This window comes from Corythoichthys intestinalis, chromosome 5 (assembly GCF_030265065.1).
Source record: "Corythoichthys intestinalis isolate RoL2023-P3 chromosome 5, ASM3026506v1, whole genome shotgun sequence".
Lineage (NCBI taxonomy): Eukaryota > Metazoa > Chordata > Actinopteri > Syngnathiformes > Syngnathidae > Corythoichthys > Corythoichthys intestinalis.
In genome coordinates, this window is record NC_080399.1 from 41,267,198 (window position 1) to 41,282,557 (window position 15,360).

The 15,360-nt window shown below is 39.0% G+C and overlaps 1 protein-coding gene across 4 annotated transcripts in view; it reads right to left on the reverse strand.

Annotated features, from left to right (window-relative positions):
- hipk2 (homeodomain interacting protein kinase 2) overlaps positions 1 to 11,347 on the reverse strand; it is a 106,102-nt gene extending 94,755 nt beyond the window's left edge. For all 4 annotated transcript variants that reach the window (XM_057835599.1, XM_057835598.1, XM_057835596.1 and 1 more), the window contains exon 1: positions 10,981 to 11,347. In XM_057835599.1, coding sequence (XP_057691582.1) covers positions 10,981 to 10,999 — 19 coding nt within the window. In that variant the 5' untranslated portion in view covers positions 11,000 to 11,347. The remainder of the gene's footprint in view (positions 1 to 10,980) is intronic.
- Between the last annotated feature and the right edge of the window lie 4,013 nt (positions 11,348 to 15,360).

Consider the following 15,360-nt stretch of genomic DNA (forward strand, 5'->3'; position numbering starts at 1 on the left):
TCACTACTGACCTCTGCCAGTGCCCTGGAGGCTGCAGAGAGGGGCTTCATCTCACCAACCCACTCCATTACTGACATTTTTTTACTCTGTTGGACTTTTCAACCTGTGTCACTCCCCACCTCAACGCCTCGCTGTATCTGGGGTCGAAGGGGGGGTCCGTTCAAAAGGTTGTCGAGCCGTGCGGTCAGCCTGGCTCGGAAGGCCTCCAGCTTTGAATTAAGGACTGGCTCCACGGCGCAGTTTAGAGCTGCCATTAACATGCATCTTTGGTGATCCATTTCTACGAGGACAGCTCTTACAAACATACCCGTGTGAATTATCCTGGGTTGCAGTGAGATCCACAAATGTGGTGCAAATATGGAGTAACATTCATGGCAAAATGACCCTGGGCTACACGTTGAAAGGAGACTGTTAAGAAAAGTAATATTGAAAAGTAAATTCACAAGAGCACTCAGAGGATGAATGTAGCTGGCTTTATGTTCAGTATAATGTGGCAACAATTTCATCTTTGAGATTGGAGGTGATTTAGGGCACTTTCACATTAGACCAAAAGGACCAGGGACCAGTCTGAGAGCTACCTCGCACCAACACTTGCAAATTACTTGTTGAAAAGGCTCAGTATTCACACTGCGCCAACCGAACATTCCAAGTAGCATCACTTAGTTGAAAGGCGCACTCACTGATTGGACAAATAAAAGAGGAAATACCTCCCTCCTGGGAGGAGAGGGAGTGTGCAGCGTCACAGCTGCACGTAATGAAGCATAAGGGCTGAATTAGGCTTATTCGTTGCTTTGACGGCGGAGCTACTGCGTAGACCCTACGTCGTCATTGACCATTCAAAGTTCTGCGTCAAGGGAACACGTTGCTCTGGAATTCACCGCCAAGCCACTAGAGGGGTGTGGCATTAACCTTCTACGGTTTTTGGGGACTCTTGTCGAATTCCTTTAGTTTTCCTCTGGCCATAGGCAGTAATGGCAACAGAGATGGAACGTATGTATTTGCAGCTGCAGCTAATCAATATTGGACAATAAATTCTGTTAATACAAATGTAATACTTAGAAGACGTTTACGAATGTTTAAAAACGACGGTGTTGTTGTGTTGAACCGGAAACAACATTCTGAGCGGACCAATGACAGTCCTTTGATGTTCACATCAAGACGCTTTGACGTGACGCGTACTCGCGTAGTGAGGATTTTTGGGAGGCGCACGTCGGGCTATGGCGTAGAGTTGTAAATCAGGTCTACGTTAACGGCGTAGGCCTGCAGTCACCGCAAACCAGAAACATAAATCAGCCGCATAAGTCGCCGCTCGGCCAGCGGCAGTGATGGCCCCCCCGCCATACTCGATTCCGAATGAACTGGAGTATACTGTATAAAAAATGCATGGGGGGAAATTAAACCACGAATGGAACCGCGTGGTACCCCAAGTCACACAGGAGATCGCTTTCACTTTGGTGACTTGTTGGACTGTCAACTGTCGCCACTTTCGAAGAGCGAGACGCATGAAATGGCCGCCCCGAGAGGCTCCACCTGTCTCGGTAACTGTTATAACCACAATCTGCTCCGCTTGCATTCTCAAATGAAGCAAGGTGCGCTTGAAGCGGACCGACACCCACGATTTTTATAGCAGACCAGAGTTCGTTTGTTTGGTCCGAACTAGAGTTCGGATACGCGTTCACATTTAGAGAACGAAGCTGATCTGAGAAAAAGAACTCTGGTCTGTTTGAAAAAGACAAAACAGTGCTTGTGTGAAAGTGCCCTTAATTTATAGGTCCAGGGCAAGATCCAAATACAGTACAAGCGCATACTAGAGAAACAAGTGATGTTGGTTACACAAGAAGCGACACACTTAACTTGTACATCTGAGAGCAGATAATCTGAAGCACATGCCAGTCCCATTTCTGAAAATGTGTTTTAACGCTGCAACATATTCATGCTCAGATGGAGCAAACAATAATTGAAAACACAACACAAGGTAAAAGATGGGCAAGAAGTGTATCGAACTAATTGGTTCAGTATTTCCGTGTTATCATAAACGAGACAACTTGGACTCCGAGACTGCTGATACTATTGACAGACCACAGTGCTGTCTGTTGCTCTCTGTTTGGCCTCCTGATGTTGAGCAGTAATAGGCCTGAATGCTTGTCTGAGCTTTGAAGTTCTCTGGTTATTAGCCAAGCATGGCGCTGTACCTGTAACCATCTGTGAAGCGGCCACAGCTGCACCACACCCCCTCCCTTCCGCTTCTTTCGGAGAGGGAAGCTTAATCAGCAGTGCAGCTTGGTCCAAATGTGGACGCGCTAGCTGTTGATGTTTCAATTGTATTTATTTTTCCCTTCCTCAATTGATGTCTAATAATTACACTATCCATTTCATCGCTCTATTTTGTTCCTGGGAAACAAAGGTGCATTTTAATTCTAATTTTAGAAAATGAAAACTGAACTTTTTTTTAAATCAAAATAATAAAATAATTGCGGTTGGATGCCATTGAGGCAATGAATGTCAAATCCATTTTAACTGGTAAATGAATGATGACTGCGAGGCCTCCCAGTTTAAAAGGATTTGAGGTCAGTATCAGTCAAAGGCAGTAAATGAGATAATTGCATTTGTTTTTTACAATGACATATTTTCTTTTTTTTTTAATTTGTTGACATCAGATATTTCCAAGGTGAGGCGGCATAGTTTTGCTTTGAATGCTCTCAACTCTTGTTTCTTTCTCTGAGAATACAGTATTGTATTTTTCCGAATAAGACAAACAATTTTTGCCTGAATCAGCATCTACAGTACTTTGCTCTTTCTTGCCAATTAGTGTTTGGGCTCAACTGCATCATCAATTCTACAAAATAAATTCAAGTTTAAGAACAAAAATATATTCTCCCAACCCATAATCCTTAAAGGCATAGACAACACCTAGTATAAATGACCTTCATTGTATTGCTCAAAGTATTTAAGGATGCAAAATGCAAATTTTTGGACCTCTGATTATGAAAAATAATGTTTAACACAAAAAAATTACCCCCCTTATGAGCACAGCCATTTTGTGACATTCGTTATACCCATGTACATTGATAAACACAAACACAGGTGCATGTGATGAGAATTAATGATTTCACACGAAAGGGTGGATAATCTGGGATACTTATATTTTATACACTAAAATATTAGGGATGTTCCCGATCCGATCACGTGATCGGAAATCGGGCTGATAGGGCCATTTTTCAGAGGATTTAAAGGAAAAGGATGAAAAGGGTGAAAAGGATTGGGTTTTTAATTTTATTGTATTTTATTTTTTAATTTTACAGGGCTTAAAAAAGTAACAAAATAATCCAGAAATTCAATGGCATTCCCAAAAGAAAAAAAAATATATATAAAAAGTTTTATACTCCGCAACACTCCCGGAAAAAGCAAAAAAGTATGTACTATAAACAGTACTGTACTGTAACGTGTTTGGAACTTTTGTTCAAATAAACTAAACAAAAAAAACAAACTTTTTTTCAGGTATCGGATCGAGACACGGTATCGCCAGATTCTCAAGATTAAGTGAGTCAGACTCAGGTACAATAATATGCGATCAGAACATCCCTATAAAATAGCATTAGCATTGATAAACTGTCTCCCCAAATGTTGGGTTGCCATTTCCTGGGAACACTGGCTTTTATCTATCTTTCCCCACTATTAAATATTGGGAAAAAGAAGTCTGTGTTTTTTCAATTTATTAAACAAAATTATTTCCGCTGGGATACGCACAAAAACGGTGTTGTCTGTCCCTTTAAATAATGTTGGACTGCATTAGGGAATTGGTTCTTTAAGTTATTTTTGACTGGCTGTACAATATGACAAAACACTCGAAGGGGCAAAGCTCAATATTATGGTGTAAGTTGAAGCCAGCGCATCTCTTTCAGAGAACGGCACATCCAATGAAAAATGGGGAGCCAAGAAAAACAAAGGGATTATGATTTGGCACAATACATACCAAAATATAAATTGACGTATGGGGGATTAGAAATGGAACAATGCAATGTGGATAAACCAACGGTCGACGATGAAGGGAAGTTAATGGGTGGGATGGCCACGATTAAGGATAGCAGAAAAGCCGCAGTAGCCAAACCATGTTATCAAACCGTCACATGCACACACATACACACACTACTTGTGCCGTACAATCTGGCAATCGGGCTGCTGCTAAAGTGTCACACAGGCACCATGTGTGCTGGCCAGTGGCTTCTTAGCTTATCAACAAACAGAGGAGGATGGAGGGACAGATAAAAGATATGTGTAGGGGGTGGGGCAGCCTAACATCGCCTATGTGTGAAAATTGAGAGGCTCATCGCCACTCTCATCATGCAACGTGCAGTATTTAGAGTTTGCAATATAATATGGAAACCCTACAAATCTCACTATTAAGTGATAGATGTCAAATCTATTTGAACTGGGTAGGCTGGATATATAGTTCAAATGGATTGAACGTCTATCGCTGTCAATGGCAGTAAATGAGTGAATGAGACATAATACTAGTAAAAGACTAAAACTATGTCGACAGCAAAGCAAGCTTCTTCCCATTTCCCAACACTACAATATCACTTTTTTAATGGCGTAATGTGAAGCATTGATGACATAAAAGCTACAAATCCTATAACGCAGCATAACAGCTGCTGTAGCGATATGTTACCCAATTATGCCACAGCTCCACGTACAAGCAGCTCCAATGCCGTATACCGGTATGTTTGGAAGCACATGAAAATGAACAAAAGATTTATTACAGTCCATCCTGAAAACCTTTACAGCACTGACGTTACCCCAAAGCAAAACAAATATGTTGGCTTTATATTTGATCATGTTTTTTCAAGTTCAGCAATGTTTAGTTTTACTCTGCTTCATAAGCATTTATTCCAATCCGCTCTAAAGTGGGTTTTGATCTTCTGTATGATTGAGTTTGACATCACTGCTCTGGAAACCTCTGTGTAATTATTGCCTAATGGGCCCAACAAAAGGTCTTATTCACTCACTTTCACACGGTAACATGTAACTCTTTGTTTGAACTGTGCCTAACATCAAAGCACAGGATGTGTCCGACTGAACAGAACCTTTCTATCGTACCTAATTATACTATTGAGCCATTTCTGACGGTATCACATTCACAGTCAAAAAACAGCATTCATCAGATATTTCCTCTATTTACAATCCTGATGCCTGAACTACAAAGGGCACATTTCTAGGGGATCGCATAAGAAACAGAAAATAGTTTCCTAAATGCTACAAATCCATCTGAAAACAAAGTACACACAAGTAGATGTATGTAATCACAGATAATCTTCCTTTTTCCGTTGAGCAAAAAATTAAATAAATGTGTTTTTAGATACTATCATGCACTGCTAAGCAAACGTCCACTTTGGGAAAACATGGTCACACACGTAGGTACAATTGGACAGTTTGAATTAGAAGTTAGCCTCATCCCTTTTTTTTTTTTCTTGATAATTGAATCGTGAGACAGAATTTCATTTTATCATGAAAACCCTGTTGTGTTCATTTATACTAGCAACTGGTGTTATGCTCAACATACTTCTCCTCTTTACTGGGTTGTATTACTTTTACGCTGTGCCAGAAGCAGCTGTTCCAAAGTGACACCACGTATCAACAGGAGCGCAAAAGGAGAAAAAGCGGTCTTCAAAACACTCACTCTTCTACTTTGATCTAAATGAAGTGTCAGCAACTGATGTGGTCGAGACAGCCACGCTTTCATAGGTCTGCAAAATGTTTCAGGAGCACAAAAATGGAGACTCGAGTGACTGCAGCGAGTATGAAAATCATAAAACCCCTTAGTTTAAGTATTTCAAGCCGATGTAAAAGTCAGAAGAAAGAGTCAGAATATAGTTTCCGTTTAAGTACTACAGGTAGAAACCGATAAGTTAAACCTTTTGAAACCGTCACTGCTCACATTCAGGATTGGACCTCCTGGTGTCTTTGCTGCAGTCTGACCTCATCTGCTTCCCAAACCCTCAGGACCTTCCTGTAAACTATTTTGAGAGAGCTTGACAATTAACATGCACACACAGCATTACAAAGAAACGTGCATTTTATCTCATGTGGTGACTGTTTTAAACAAATCAGTAGCAGGAAGAATGGTGAATTTCACGTCTTTCACTTTCACAGTTTATACCTTTCAAAACTATTTCTGACAAGGCCGCCTACTGAAAAGTCATCAGGTCACCATGTAGACCAAAACAGCATCTTAAAATGTAGATAGATTGGATGAACAAAATTTTAGGACACAACTGTTTCAACTGAGGAGAAGGCCCTTTTCTGTTCGCCTTAGATGAATCTGGTGTGGAAGAATAAGAAATCTGATCAAACACCTTTGGGATAAACTTGTGAAAACATCAAAATAATGGTTGAACACACAAAAACAAGCACGCAGTCTTTCCCAGAAGAGTGTAAACACAACTTCAAAGCACAAAATATTACAGTCATACTACAAAGTACACCAATATTCTTCTGCCATTTTGACTCCCTGTTGATGTAACGGTCAGGTGACCTCTACTCCTAAACAGATGACTTCTGTTCCTGGCAAGCAATTTTGTAAGAGTCATCAAGTTGTATTACGTCCCTAGTCCAGGACTCAACATACCAGCCTGAAAGACTGGGAATCATCCCCACAAGGTGTAATCAAACCGTGGATTCTGAACGCCCAGAAAGCTCTTCCTGCAATTCTAATCAACACTTAAAAAGGCACGACCTTGGACTGCAAGTCTGGGTCACGCCCTACGAGGAAGAGATCAATCAAGCGACTCCCAACCGGGGTGAGCGGAGGAAGGAGGGAGATGTAACTGGGAGTCATTTCTGGGAAAGTCACTCTGTCCTATGAGGAGAAACTTCCTTCCAAGTCAGGGCAGGGTACATTCCCTGTAGCAATGTTCCCCTTTGTACTATATTTGCTCACACAAGGTAAAAAGTCCCATCGGTTACTGTGGGTGGACTAACCAAACACCAGTCTGCCCCTGACACTGTATTGCCAGTCACTACAGTCTTTTTTCGCAGGATTTGAGTCACACTTTGTCCATCTGTCTGCTCATGAACCAATGAATCTTCACTGAAAAATACTGCTTGGCCAATGACCAGATTTCAACACAATAAACAAATGATGGCACACAATCTACACAAGCTTTTACCATATACATTCATATAAGCAAATAAACCTATCGTCACTGCCCCGTTTGGACAAAAGACAAACACAATGGGGTTGAGGGGAAGGTAACAGAAACAGACAAAAGTAACTAGAATGGTCAAATAGAACAGTTAATAAAAGTGAGAAATGAAATATGTTTTTGCTTATTTGTATGTTAGGGTTAGGGTCATTTCCTGATTCAAAAAGGATGGTGATAATTTGAAGGCGAAAAAATGTGATGATTTCACCATTTCGAATTCATATATTTACAGCTTTGGAAAGCACAAGTGTCAGTGTCATTCTGGTTTGTGTGGAAACGGCTTTGATTCTATTTGTTCACTACTTCCTGGTTCATAATTAATAATGTCAAATACAGTAGTACCTCGACATACGAAGTTAATTCATTCTAGGACCTTGTTTCTAAGTCGAAATGGTCGTATGTCGAGCAAGATTTTCCCATAACAATATATTATGATTCCATTAATTTGTTCCACAGCCCGAAAACCTACACTCAATTCTCAATAAACATTGATGTTACTATTGCAAATATCAATTACAAAGAGCAAGACAAATACATTATGAATAAAAATCGGAATAATAATATAATAATAACAATAATAGTAATAATACCTGTAATAATGCAACAAACCGGGTTCTAATGTGGCAAATGTGTTTGCGCTGTTGTACCTGAATGCATCGCGTGGCCAGAGGTTGCGCTAGACTTTTTCGTTGTCTGTCATTTTGACTGACAGGGTCATAAAAATCCGGTCATAATCTATTTTTACCCGTCACTTAAATTTTAAAGATGATAATAATGACATATTCAATAGTATTTACTTTTCATTCATTTTTAATTAATATTCTGTCCGAACAAGCTTAACAAAGAATCCACACTGTGCCATCACACATCAAGCAGATAGAGGAATATGTAACTTTTTCTCCGCAGTGACAAAAACAGCTGACTGTGGCCCCAGTAGGTAGGCTACATATGGAACAATGAAATTAACAGTTCACTTGCTGTGGCCTGAACGCAATCTCACACCTTCCTCCTGGTGCGCATGGACTTGAATTCCGTGCCCGCTTGTGCATAATCAAATGTCCCAAGTGGGATTGCTGCAGAGGCTATTGTCATGAGGTTTTGGACTTTTGCCTCGGACAGACGACTTCTCATTGCCGTTTTGATGTTGTTCTGGAGGCTGAATCCGCGCTCTGCGGCCACACTCTTTTTTCACCTCTTTTATCAACACCATCGTCATTTTGGGGCTTTTTGAAGAAACTTCGGACACTCAGTTGCCTTGACATTTTTCCGAGTAAGGCCAACGACGTCATGCATCAAGAGAGACAATAGCTAATTAATATGCTCACTTGCCACCCTGTGGTCTGGGGTGTGAATTGCAACCTGTCAAAAGGACAGATGGACTTCAGTTTTTTCCGTCACCGTTTTAAAAAAACGGTCAACGACGGAAAATATTCGGTTAACGCGACCCCTGCGCGTGGCTGACTTGCTAGAGTGAGCCTTTTTAGTTTCAGGGAGCCATATCATGGATGCGCACCCCACGCTCATATTATTCTATCATATCTATCTTCATGTCAATGGTAACAGTAAGCATCAACTTTTTTCCTTTTTTTAACCACCTGCACTAACATTGTTGGAACCCATGTTGATTTCTCTCACAAGAAAATCTGCCATGTGTCTGTCTTGCGGGAAAACAAAGAAACTGCGGTGCTGTCATAGATCGTCGTATTTAGAGCATGTCGTCGGCTGTAGAAACAAATGGTGAGTCAAATTTTACATCGGATGTCGAAAAGATCGCGTGTCGAAGAGGTTGTATGTCGAGGTACCACTGGATTAGAAACAGCACGTGATGTTCTGTAGCTCTGATCGATTTCCATAACACTTGTCCTTATAATGTTTTGTGGGGAAGGTGGTGTCTGTCACAGGCTCCAGGTGACTTTGAGCAAGAGGCAGCGTCTAATGAACTAGTTGGCAGTACCGATTGTATCTTATAAGGTTGCATTTCGGCACATTTCCTGTGCATCTTTATCATCGCAACAACCTATCCTTCAAGGAATTGCGTGTCATCTTGTTGGATTAGGCAAGGAAAGGCATGTGTAGGATAGGCTAAAATAGTACAAAAGCTTTCAAAGTTTCAGAAGTGGTTTTCACAACCCATTCAAATTACAATACCCCTCGCTTTTGCTCTAGTTTTAAACCCCAACTGAAAGATTTTTTTTTCTTGTCACAAGACGTCTGCAGTCGACAGACAAATTTAGAGGAAACAGTTCATCATTCAGGGTTAGGTTAATAGTTGTCCTGTGGCCAAGAGCGGGTAATCACAATGATAGGCCTTTTTTCTAGTTGATGCCCCCCCAAAATGTTGTTTCCAAAAGAGACTCTGGTCATTTCCACGGCGGCTGCACATAACAGCCCTCTCCAACTTTGAGGAGGAACAGGCAAGGTAATCAATTCCCCCTGGTGTCTCCTTTTCTTCCCTCTCGGAGGCGAAGAGGAAAGCCGGGAATGTAATTTGCACTAATTACCTTTTGCACGGGCGTCTCAAATTCAACTTTCCTTTTCATGTCAGAAAACCGGTGCCTCAAGGCGTCATCGCTCCAAATGAAAAAATGATAGGAATAGTTGAATCTTTAACCCAATGACTGCCATTGACAGTGATGGAGGGCTGGCAGCGACAGTCAAAACAGATTGGACATCAAATGCCGCCAATGGCACTGAAAGCTGACTGTTCACAGCCAGTCCTCCCAGTTTAAGTGAATTGGACGTCTATCATTGTAAAGGTAGGCAAAGCTGATGTTTAACAATGTGTAGCCTCCACAATTCAGCATAAGGAAGAACCCCCTTTACCTTTGCACTCCTTGTGAATGGCCATAAAAACAAAGAGGTACCCTTTGATGCCAGCAGAGGGACTACAGAGTAACTGAGGGGAAATATTGAACATGAGGCTAAACAAATATTAGAGACATCAGGACTCATTATTTGCTTAGTGACGCATCCGTTTGCATGAGGCTCCGATAAGAATGCAGGTGTGCATCACTTCATCAAAGAATACCAAAAGAGTTAAGAGAGCCTCTATTCTACATCAATTTTCTTTTAAGGAATGCAGACTACTAGCTGTATGACGTTTTCAAATCATAAACCGACTATTTCACAATTGCTGTTCGTACAATTAATTAGAATGGGCCAATTGCATTGATTTGGATTTACGACACATTGCGTGCCGTGATCGTACATCGAAGCTGTTGCCTTGATGGCAATTACAGTCACAGTGTTTTAAAATTTGCCATCTAAGTGACAGCAAACGGGTGAGAATTAAGGGGCGGCATCCAATGGGATTAGTCACGGACACGTCGCTGCAGCCATAGCGAATATGAAATTCTTATTTATTTTTGAATCAATACAGTAAGGCACCAGCATGACCGTGTGCTCATTGCTCTCCGGGTTCAACGGAAAATTAATGTGTTATAACACAAAGAAACGGGATTAGGACGTAAGCAATCGTAACGTGTGCCTTTTTTCATTCATTCGAAGGGCACAGGTTGGCTCTTTAGCAGGTGTTTGCACATATAATGACTTCTGAGTAAAAGCGTGCAGAATCGTTTGACAGCATCGTCACACTCATATTTCAAAAGCTGCAGGTCGGCTTCCCAATGTGAGCAGGAGAGCGCCAAGTAATGTTTCGGGTGAATGCAAAGTAAACACCCTGCGTGTTGAATGATTTGACAGAAAGACAAGACAGGCGTGACCCCCCCACCACCCCTCGCTCGGTCCCTTCTTTTCAATGGGGAAGGCATGCACTTACCTTCGTATACAGGGGCCATCGGTGCAAGGCTTTCCGTTATTCATGGCAAACGAGAAATAGAGATGTCCGCTCAAAACTCAATCAAAATCTGCCATCTTGAACGAGGGACGAGAGCACCGTGTCGGTCTCCTGCATTACTGGCCCGCTTCATGAGTAAGGAAAAAGGCTCCTAATTCCCATCCGGACCGGGGCGTCTTTCAAGCGGCGGTTCCGACTACGATATCCGCGAGCACACCTGCGCCCGCTTGCTCCTTTTGGGCTCCCGGAACGAGCCGCGACCAAAGGCTGACTTTCAGCTATTGTGCGACATGTCTGTGGAAGTGAGGAGTCTGCAAAAGTTGCAGAGGGCTGACTGAGCGCAGCGAGTTTGCTGTGCGAGAGAGCGAGCGAGCCAGCGAGCAAGGGATTAAGTCGATTATCGAGCCAGTCGATAGGCAGGAGGGAGGGCGGGAGCGACGCCAGGGGAAAACAATCGTCATGAAAACATGGATTAAGCCCCAGAAATTAATAAAGTTATGGTAGAAAACACAGACAAGACTGAAAAAGCAGTTTCTGCTCTTGCACTCATAAACGGAGTTTAAGAGGGGTCGGAGGGGGGGCAGTAAAGCAAGAAAACAAAAATGAATGAAATGAACTAAAAAAAGATATATATTATTTTTTTGAACAGATCATGTGACAAGCACCTTAGACGGTCATTTGTTTTTGCATATATTTTAAAAAAAATAAATATGAGAGGGCAATTCTGTTTTTTCAAATGATTTTTACTTTGATTGAATTTTATTTATTTATTTTTTTGATTTTTTATTTTTTTGATTGAAGCAACTTTTGGGGGGATTGAATGATTTTGACACAAATGTCCTACCCATAATATGGCCCAAACACAAAAACGATTGCTAAAATCAAAGAAAACATTTTCGATGAAAAATTAAGTGTTCAAATGCAAATTTTTGAGCCTCAAATATTTTTTTGCATTCAAAACCTTTTTTTTTTTTTTTTTTTATGATTGAAATTTCTCTGTCTCTTTTTTTTTAATTGACGTAATTTTTCTTTTGAAAATATCTTTTTTTCTATGAAGCAACTTAATTTTATGATTGAATAATAAAGACACAAATATCCTAGCCAAAATGTGGCCCAAATAAAAAACAACATTACTTCAATCAAAAAAGTTGCTTCAAACAAACAAAAAAAATAAATAAATAAAAGACTTAAATAAAATAAATAAATAAATAAAAAGCTTTCAAATGCTTTTTTTTTTGTTTTGTTTTGTTTTTTTGTTTCAAATTTATTTTTGCATTCAAGCATATTTTTTTTTTTATTGAAGTGACTTTTTTTATTGGAACTATATATTTTGATTGAGGCAACTTTTTGTTTTGATTGAAGCATTTTTTTTTTTGACCGAATAATGAAGACACAAATCTACCTCCATATGGCTCCGCCCAGGTTATACAATTTGTGACTGAGGTAACTACATTAGCACGACACCGGCGGGAGTACCATATTCAGTGGATTATGATCTTGGTGAAAAGTATAGCTGTCCTTCCAGCAGCCTGATTTATAATTCCCCTCAAAAATAACGGGAGACAAAAAAAAAACGCTCATTTTCATCTTATTATTATAAGTATTGTTAAAAGCTAATTATAGTGCTGACACTGCGTTTAGGGGTCATCAACATAATGTGCCCCCCCTGCCCTAAAAGTCAAACTCCTATGTTTCCACTCCTCTTTAAAAGAAACAGCTGTATTCTAAGCCAAATCAACTGTTGTGTTTGATAGAACAGTATGTCTATATGCTGCCATAGCAGATGCATGGCGCATTAAGACCCCGAACTATTTTTAATTTGTCTGTTTTACCCTGAAAACCCCCGTTTACAGATGTTGCGCAACCGCTTTTGTTTCAACCCAGCCGTAAAACAGAGGTAATTAATTATATTTATTATTCAAAAATGTCTGTCGTTTTAGCTTAGAATCATTAATTGATGTGTCATATTTCGTTTTTTTCAAAAAACGACTTTAAAAAATTATTCACTCACATGTTTTAAAGTTGTAAACAAATTGTCACAATGAAAAAAATGGCGTCTGTAAAAAAGTCACGGATATCTACCTCATTCCTATCGCTTAATTGTATTTTTTTCTTTTGTTACTGTCGCATTTTCTCCAATATGTTAGATGATAAATAATCAACCCAAACAAAGAAAAATGGGGGGAAAACAACGTTTAAAAGGGTAAATACATGAAAAAGAAAATCTTGACCACTCTTTGATGTCTGCAATTTCTGCATCCCGACTCCTGTTATATTACCATGTTTCACCCATAAAATCCCCCCAAAATCCAGCTGTGGCTTTTCACAGGTGTGTCTTGACACTCAGTGATACATGCTACATGGAGTTTTTGGATCGAAACAAAGTAAGTAAGCGATAATATCTTGTTAAAGTCATGGCGTCTGTAATTCTGCTCTCGCATGCTCTCACCTCCAGATAGGGTTTTGCTGTTTAAAAAACATTTTTTTTAAATGCCCTCCTATAAATATATTTTAATATCTTTCACAAAGAATAGTGTTATTATTTTTCTTCTTTGAAATATATGAAGGGGAAACATGATTTGAAACTGTGTAGGATTGTTGAAGAGCTTGAATTGGCTGATAGAACCTAAAAAAATTCTTTTACTATTATTATTATTAATATTATTTTAATATCTTTTTTTCTCCCTCTATCTCTACTTTTTTTTACTTACAGTTATTTGTGATTGTAATTTCTGATGTTGGATTCATGATTATTGCATAGCCTTGTCTGTAACGTTTAAAGTTGTTTAAGAATGTATCATGCCACTTATGTTGTAATGTTTATGTGGTTGTATTAAAAAATGATATTGCTGGGAGTCCATATTGATGAGTACTTTAATGTTAAAAACATATTGATGATCTCACAAATTAACAGTCGAAATATGCTGCGCTGTTCTTTAAAGTGAGACATTATCTCCCACTCTTTGCTCTTCTCATTCTGTATAAATCTTTATTTGAACCACATTTACAATACTGTAATATCATATGGTGCAACATATTTCCAACTTATCTAAAAAAAAAAAACAAAAAAAAGCTTGAAATACTACGGGGGGGAAAAGTTAAGACTTTCAACGCCACAACCTTCTGAGGCTTAAAGACCACAACTACTTTCAAAATGCTTCGGTAATGTATCAGATCATTCATAAACTAAACCATAAATTAGGTGACCTCATCCCAATCTCCCAATTCCTCGTCAGCACACATATACTACCAAAAAAAAAAAAATCAAATCACTGGGGGGAAAAAAGACAGTTAAAGGGTACAGGCTTTGGCACTGTGTGCAGAGGACCACGGATTTGGGATGAACTTGACAAAACACTTAAAATGTCCCACTCCATCTCCATTTGTAAGAAAAAACTCAAATCTCATCTCCTAGCAATGTATGTTTATATGCTGATTCTCTGAATAATATTACTAAAGTATCTAATATCAAATCCAATGTAACCAGGATGTTGGAATTGTCCATTGTTAATTGTATGTATGTGTATGGGTGTGTGTATGTGTATGCTGTCCAACTGGGCCCCTACTAAAAGCTTTAAATAGCTTCTTTGGAGTGTCATTTTCAGGCATCTTATCATTTGAACTGCTTGTATATGACCATGTACGTTATACCTCAAATGTGTGTGAATTAACTAAACTAAAATATTCAAAAAGAAAAATTTGATAGATTTATTTTTAATAATATATTGATTCGTTTCTCCTTTCTCTTTTTTCCATAATAATGCATTATTTAAAATATTTAATCATATAAAAGTTCTTAAAAAATATATGTAATTTTTTAATCATTTGATGTCAGTACATAAAACCTATACAGTAATATATATATATATTTTTTTTTTTTTAATTGTTAAATAGCTACTATTTCTTTTATTAGTTTAAAAAAAAAATGTCAAAACAGAAATGCTTGGTGTCAAAGTTAAAAATGAAAATCGTTTTTCAGTGCATAGCATAATGGCAAGAGTGGCTTCACAATGTTTTCATTTCTTTACTGATATCAAAACATGGTTTAAAAAAAAACAATCAAACACATTGATACGCAATGATCAGTTTTGATTAAATTGGTAGACTGGAATAAATTGAATAATGTGTTTATTTTTTTTGTGGTTTAGAGTCATATTCTATCATATTGACAGGTGCTTCTCATACTGTATATTGTTTACATCTTTGCGCTCAGAGGGGCTACATATGGAGGCAGTGTATTTTTTTGAGCTGCCGTAAATAACGACACAAATAATAAAATATTCTCAACAACAAAACAGAATTGACTCCCGCTAATATTATCTTTGAAGGCATAATTAAAATTGTTACCGTAATAATGGTGTG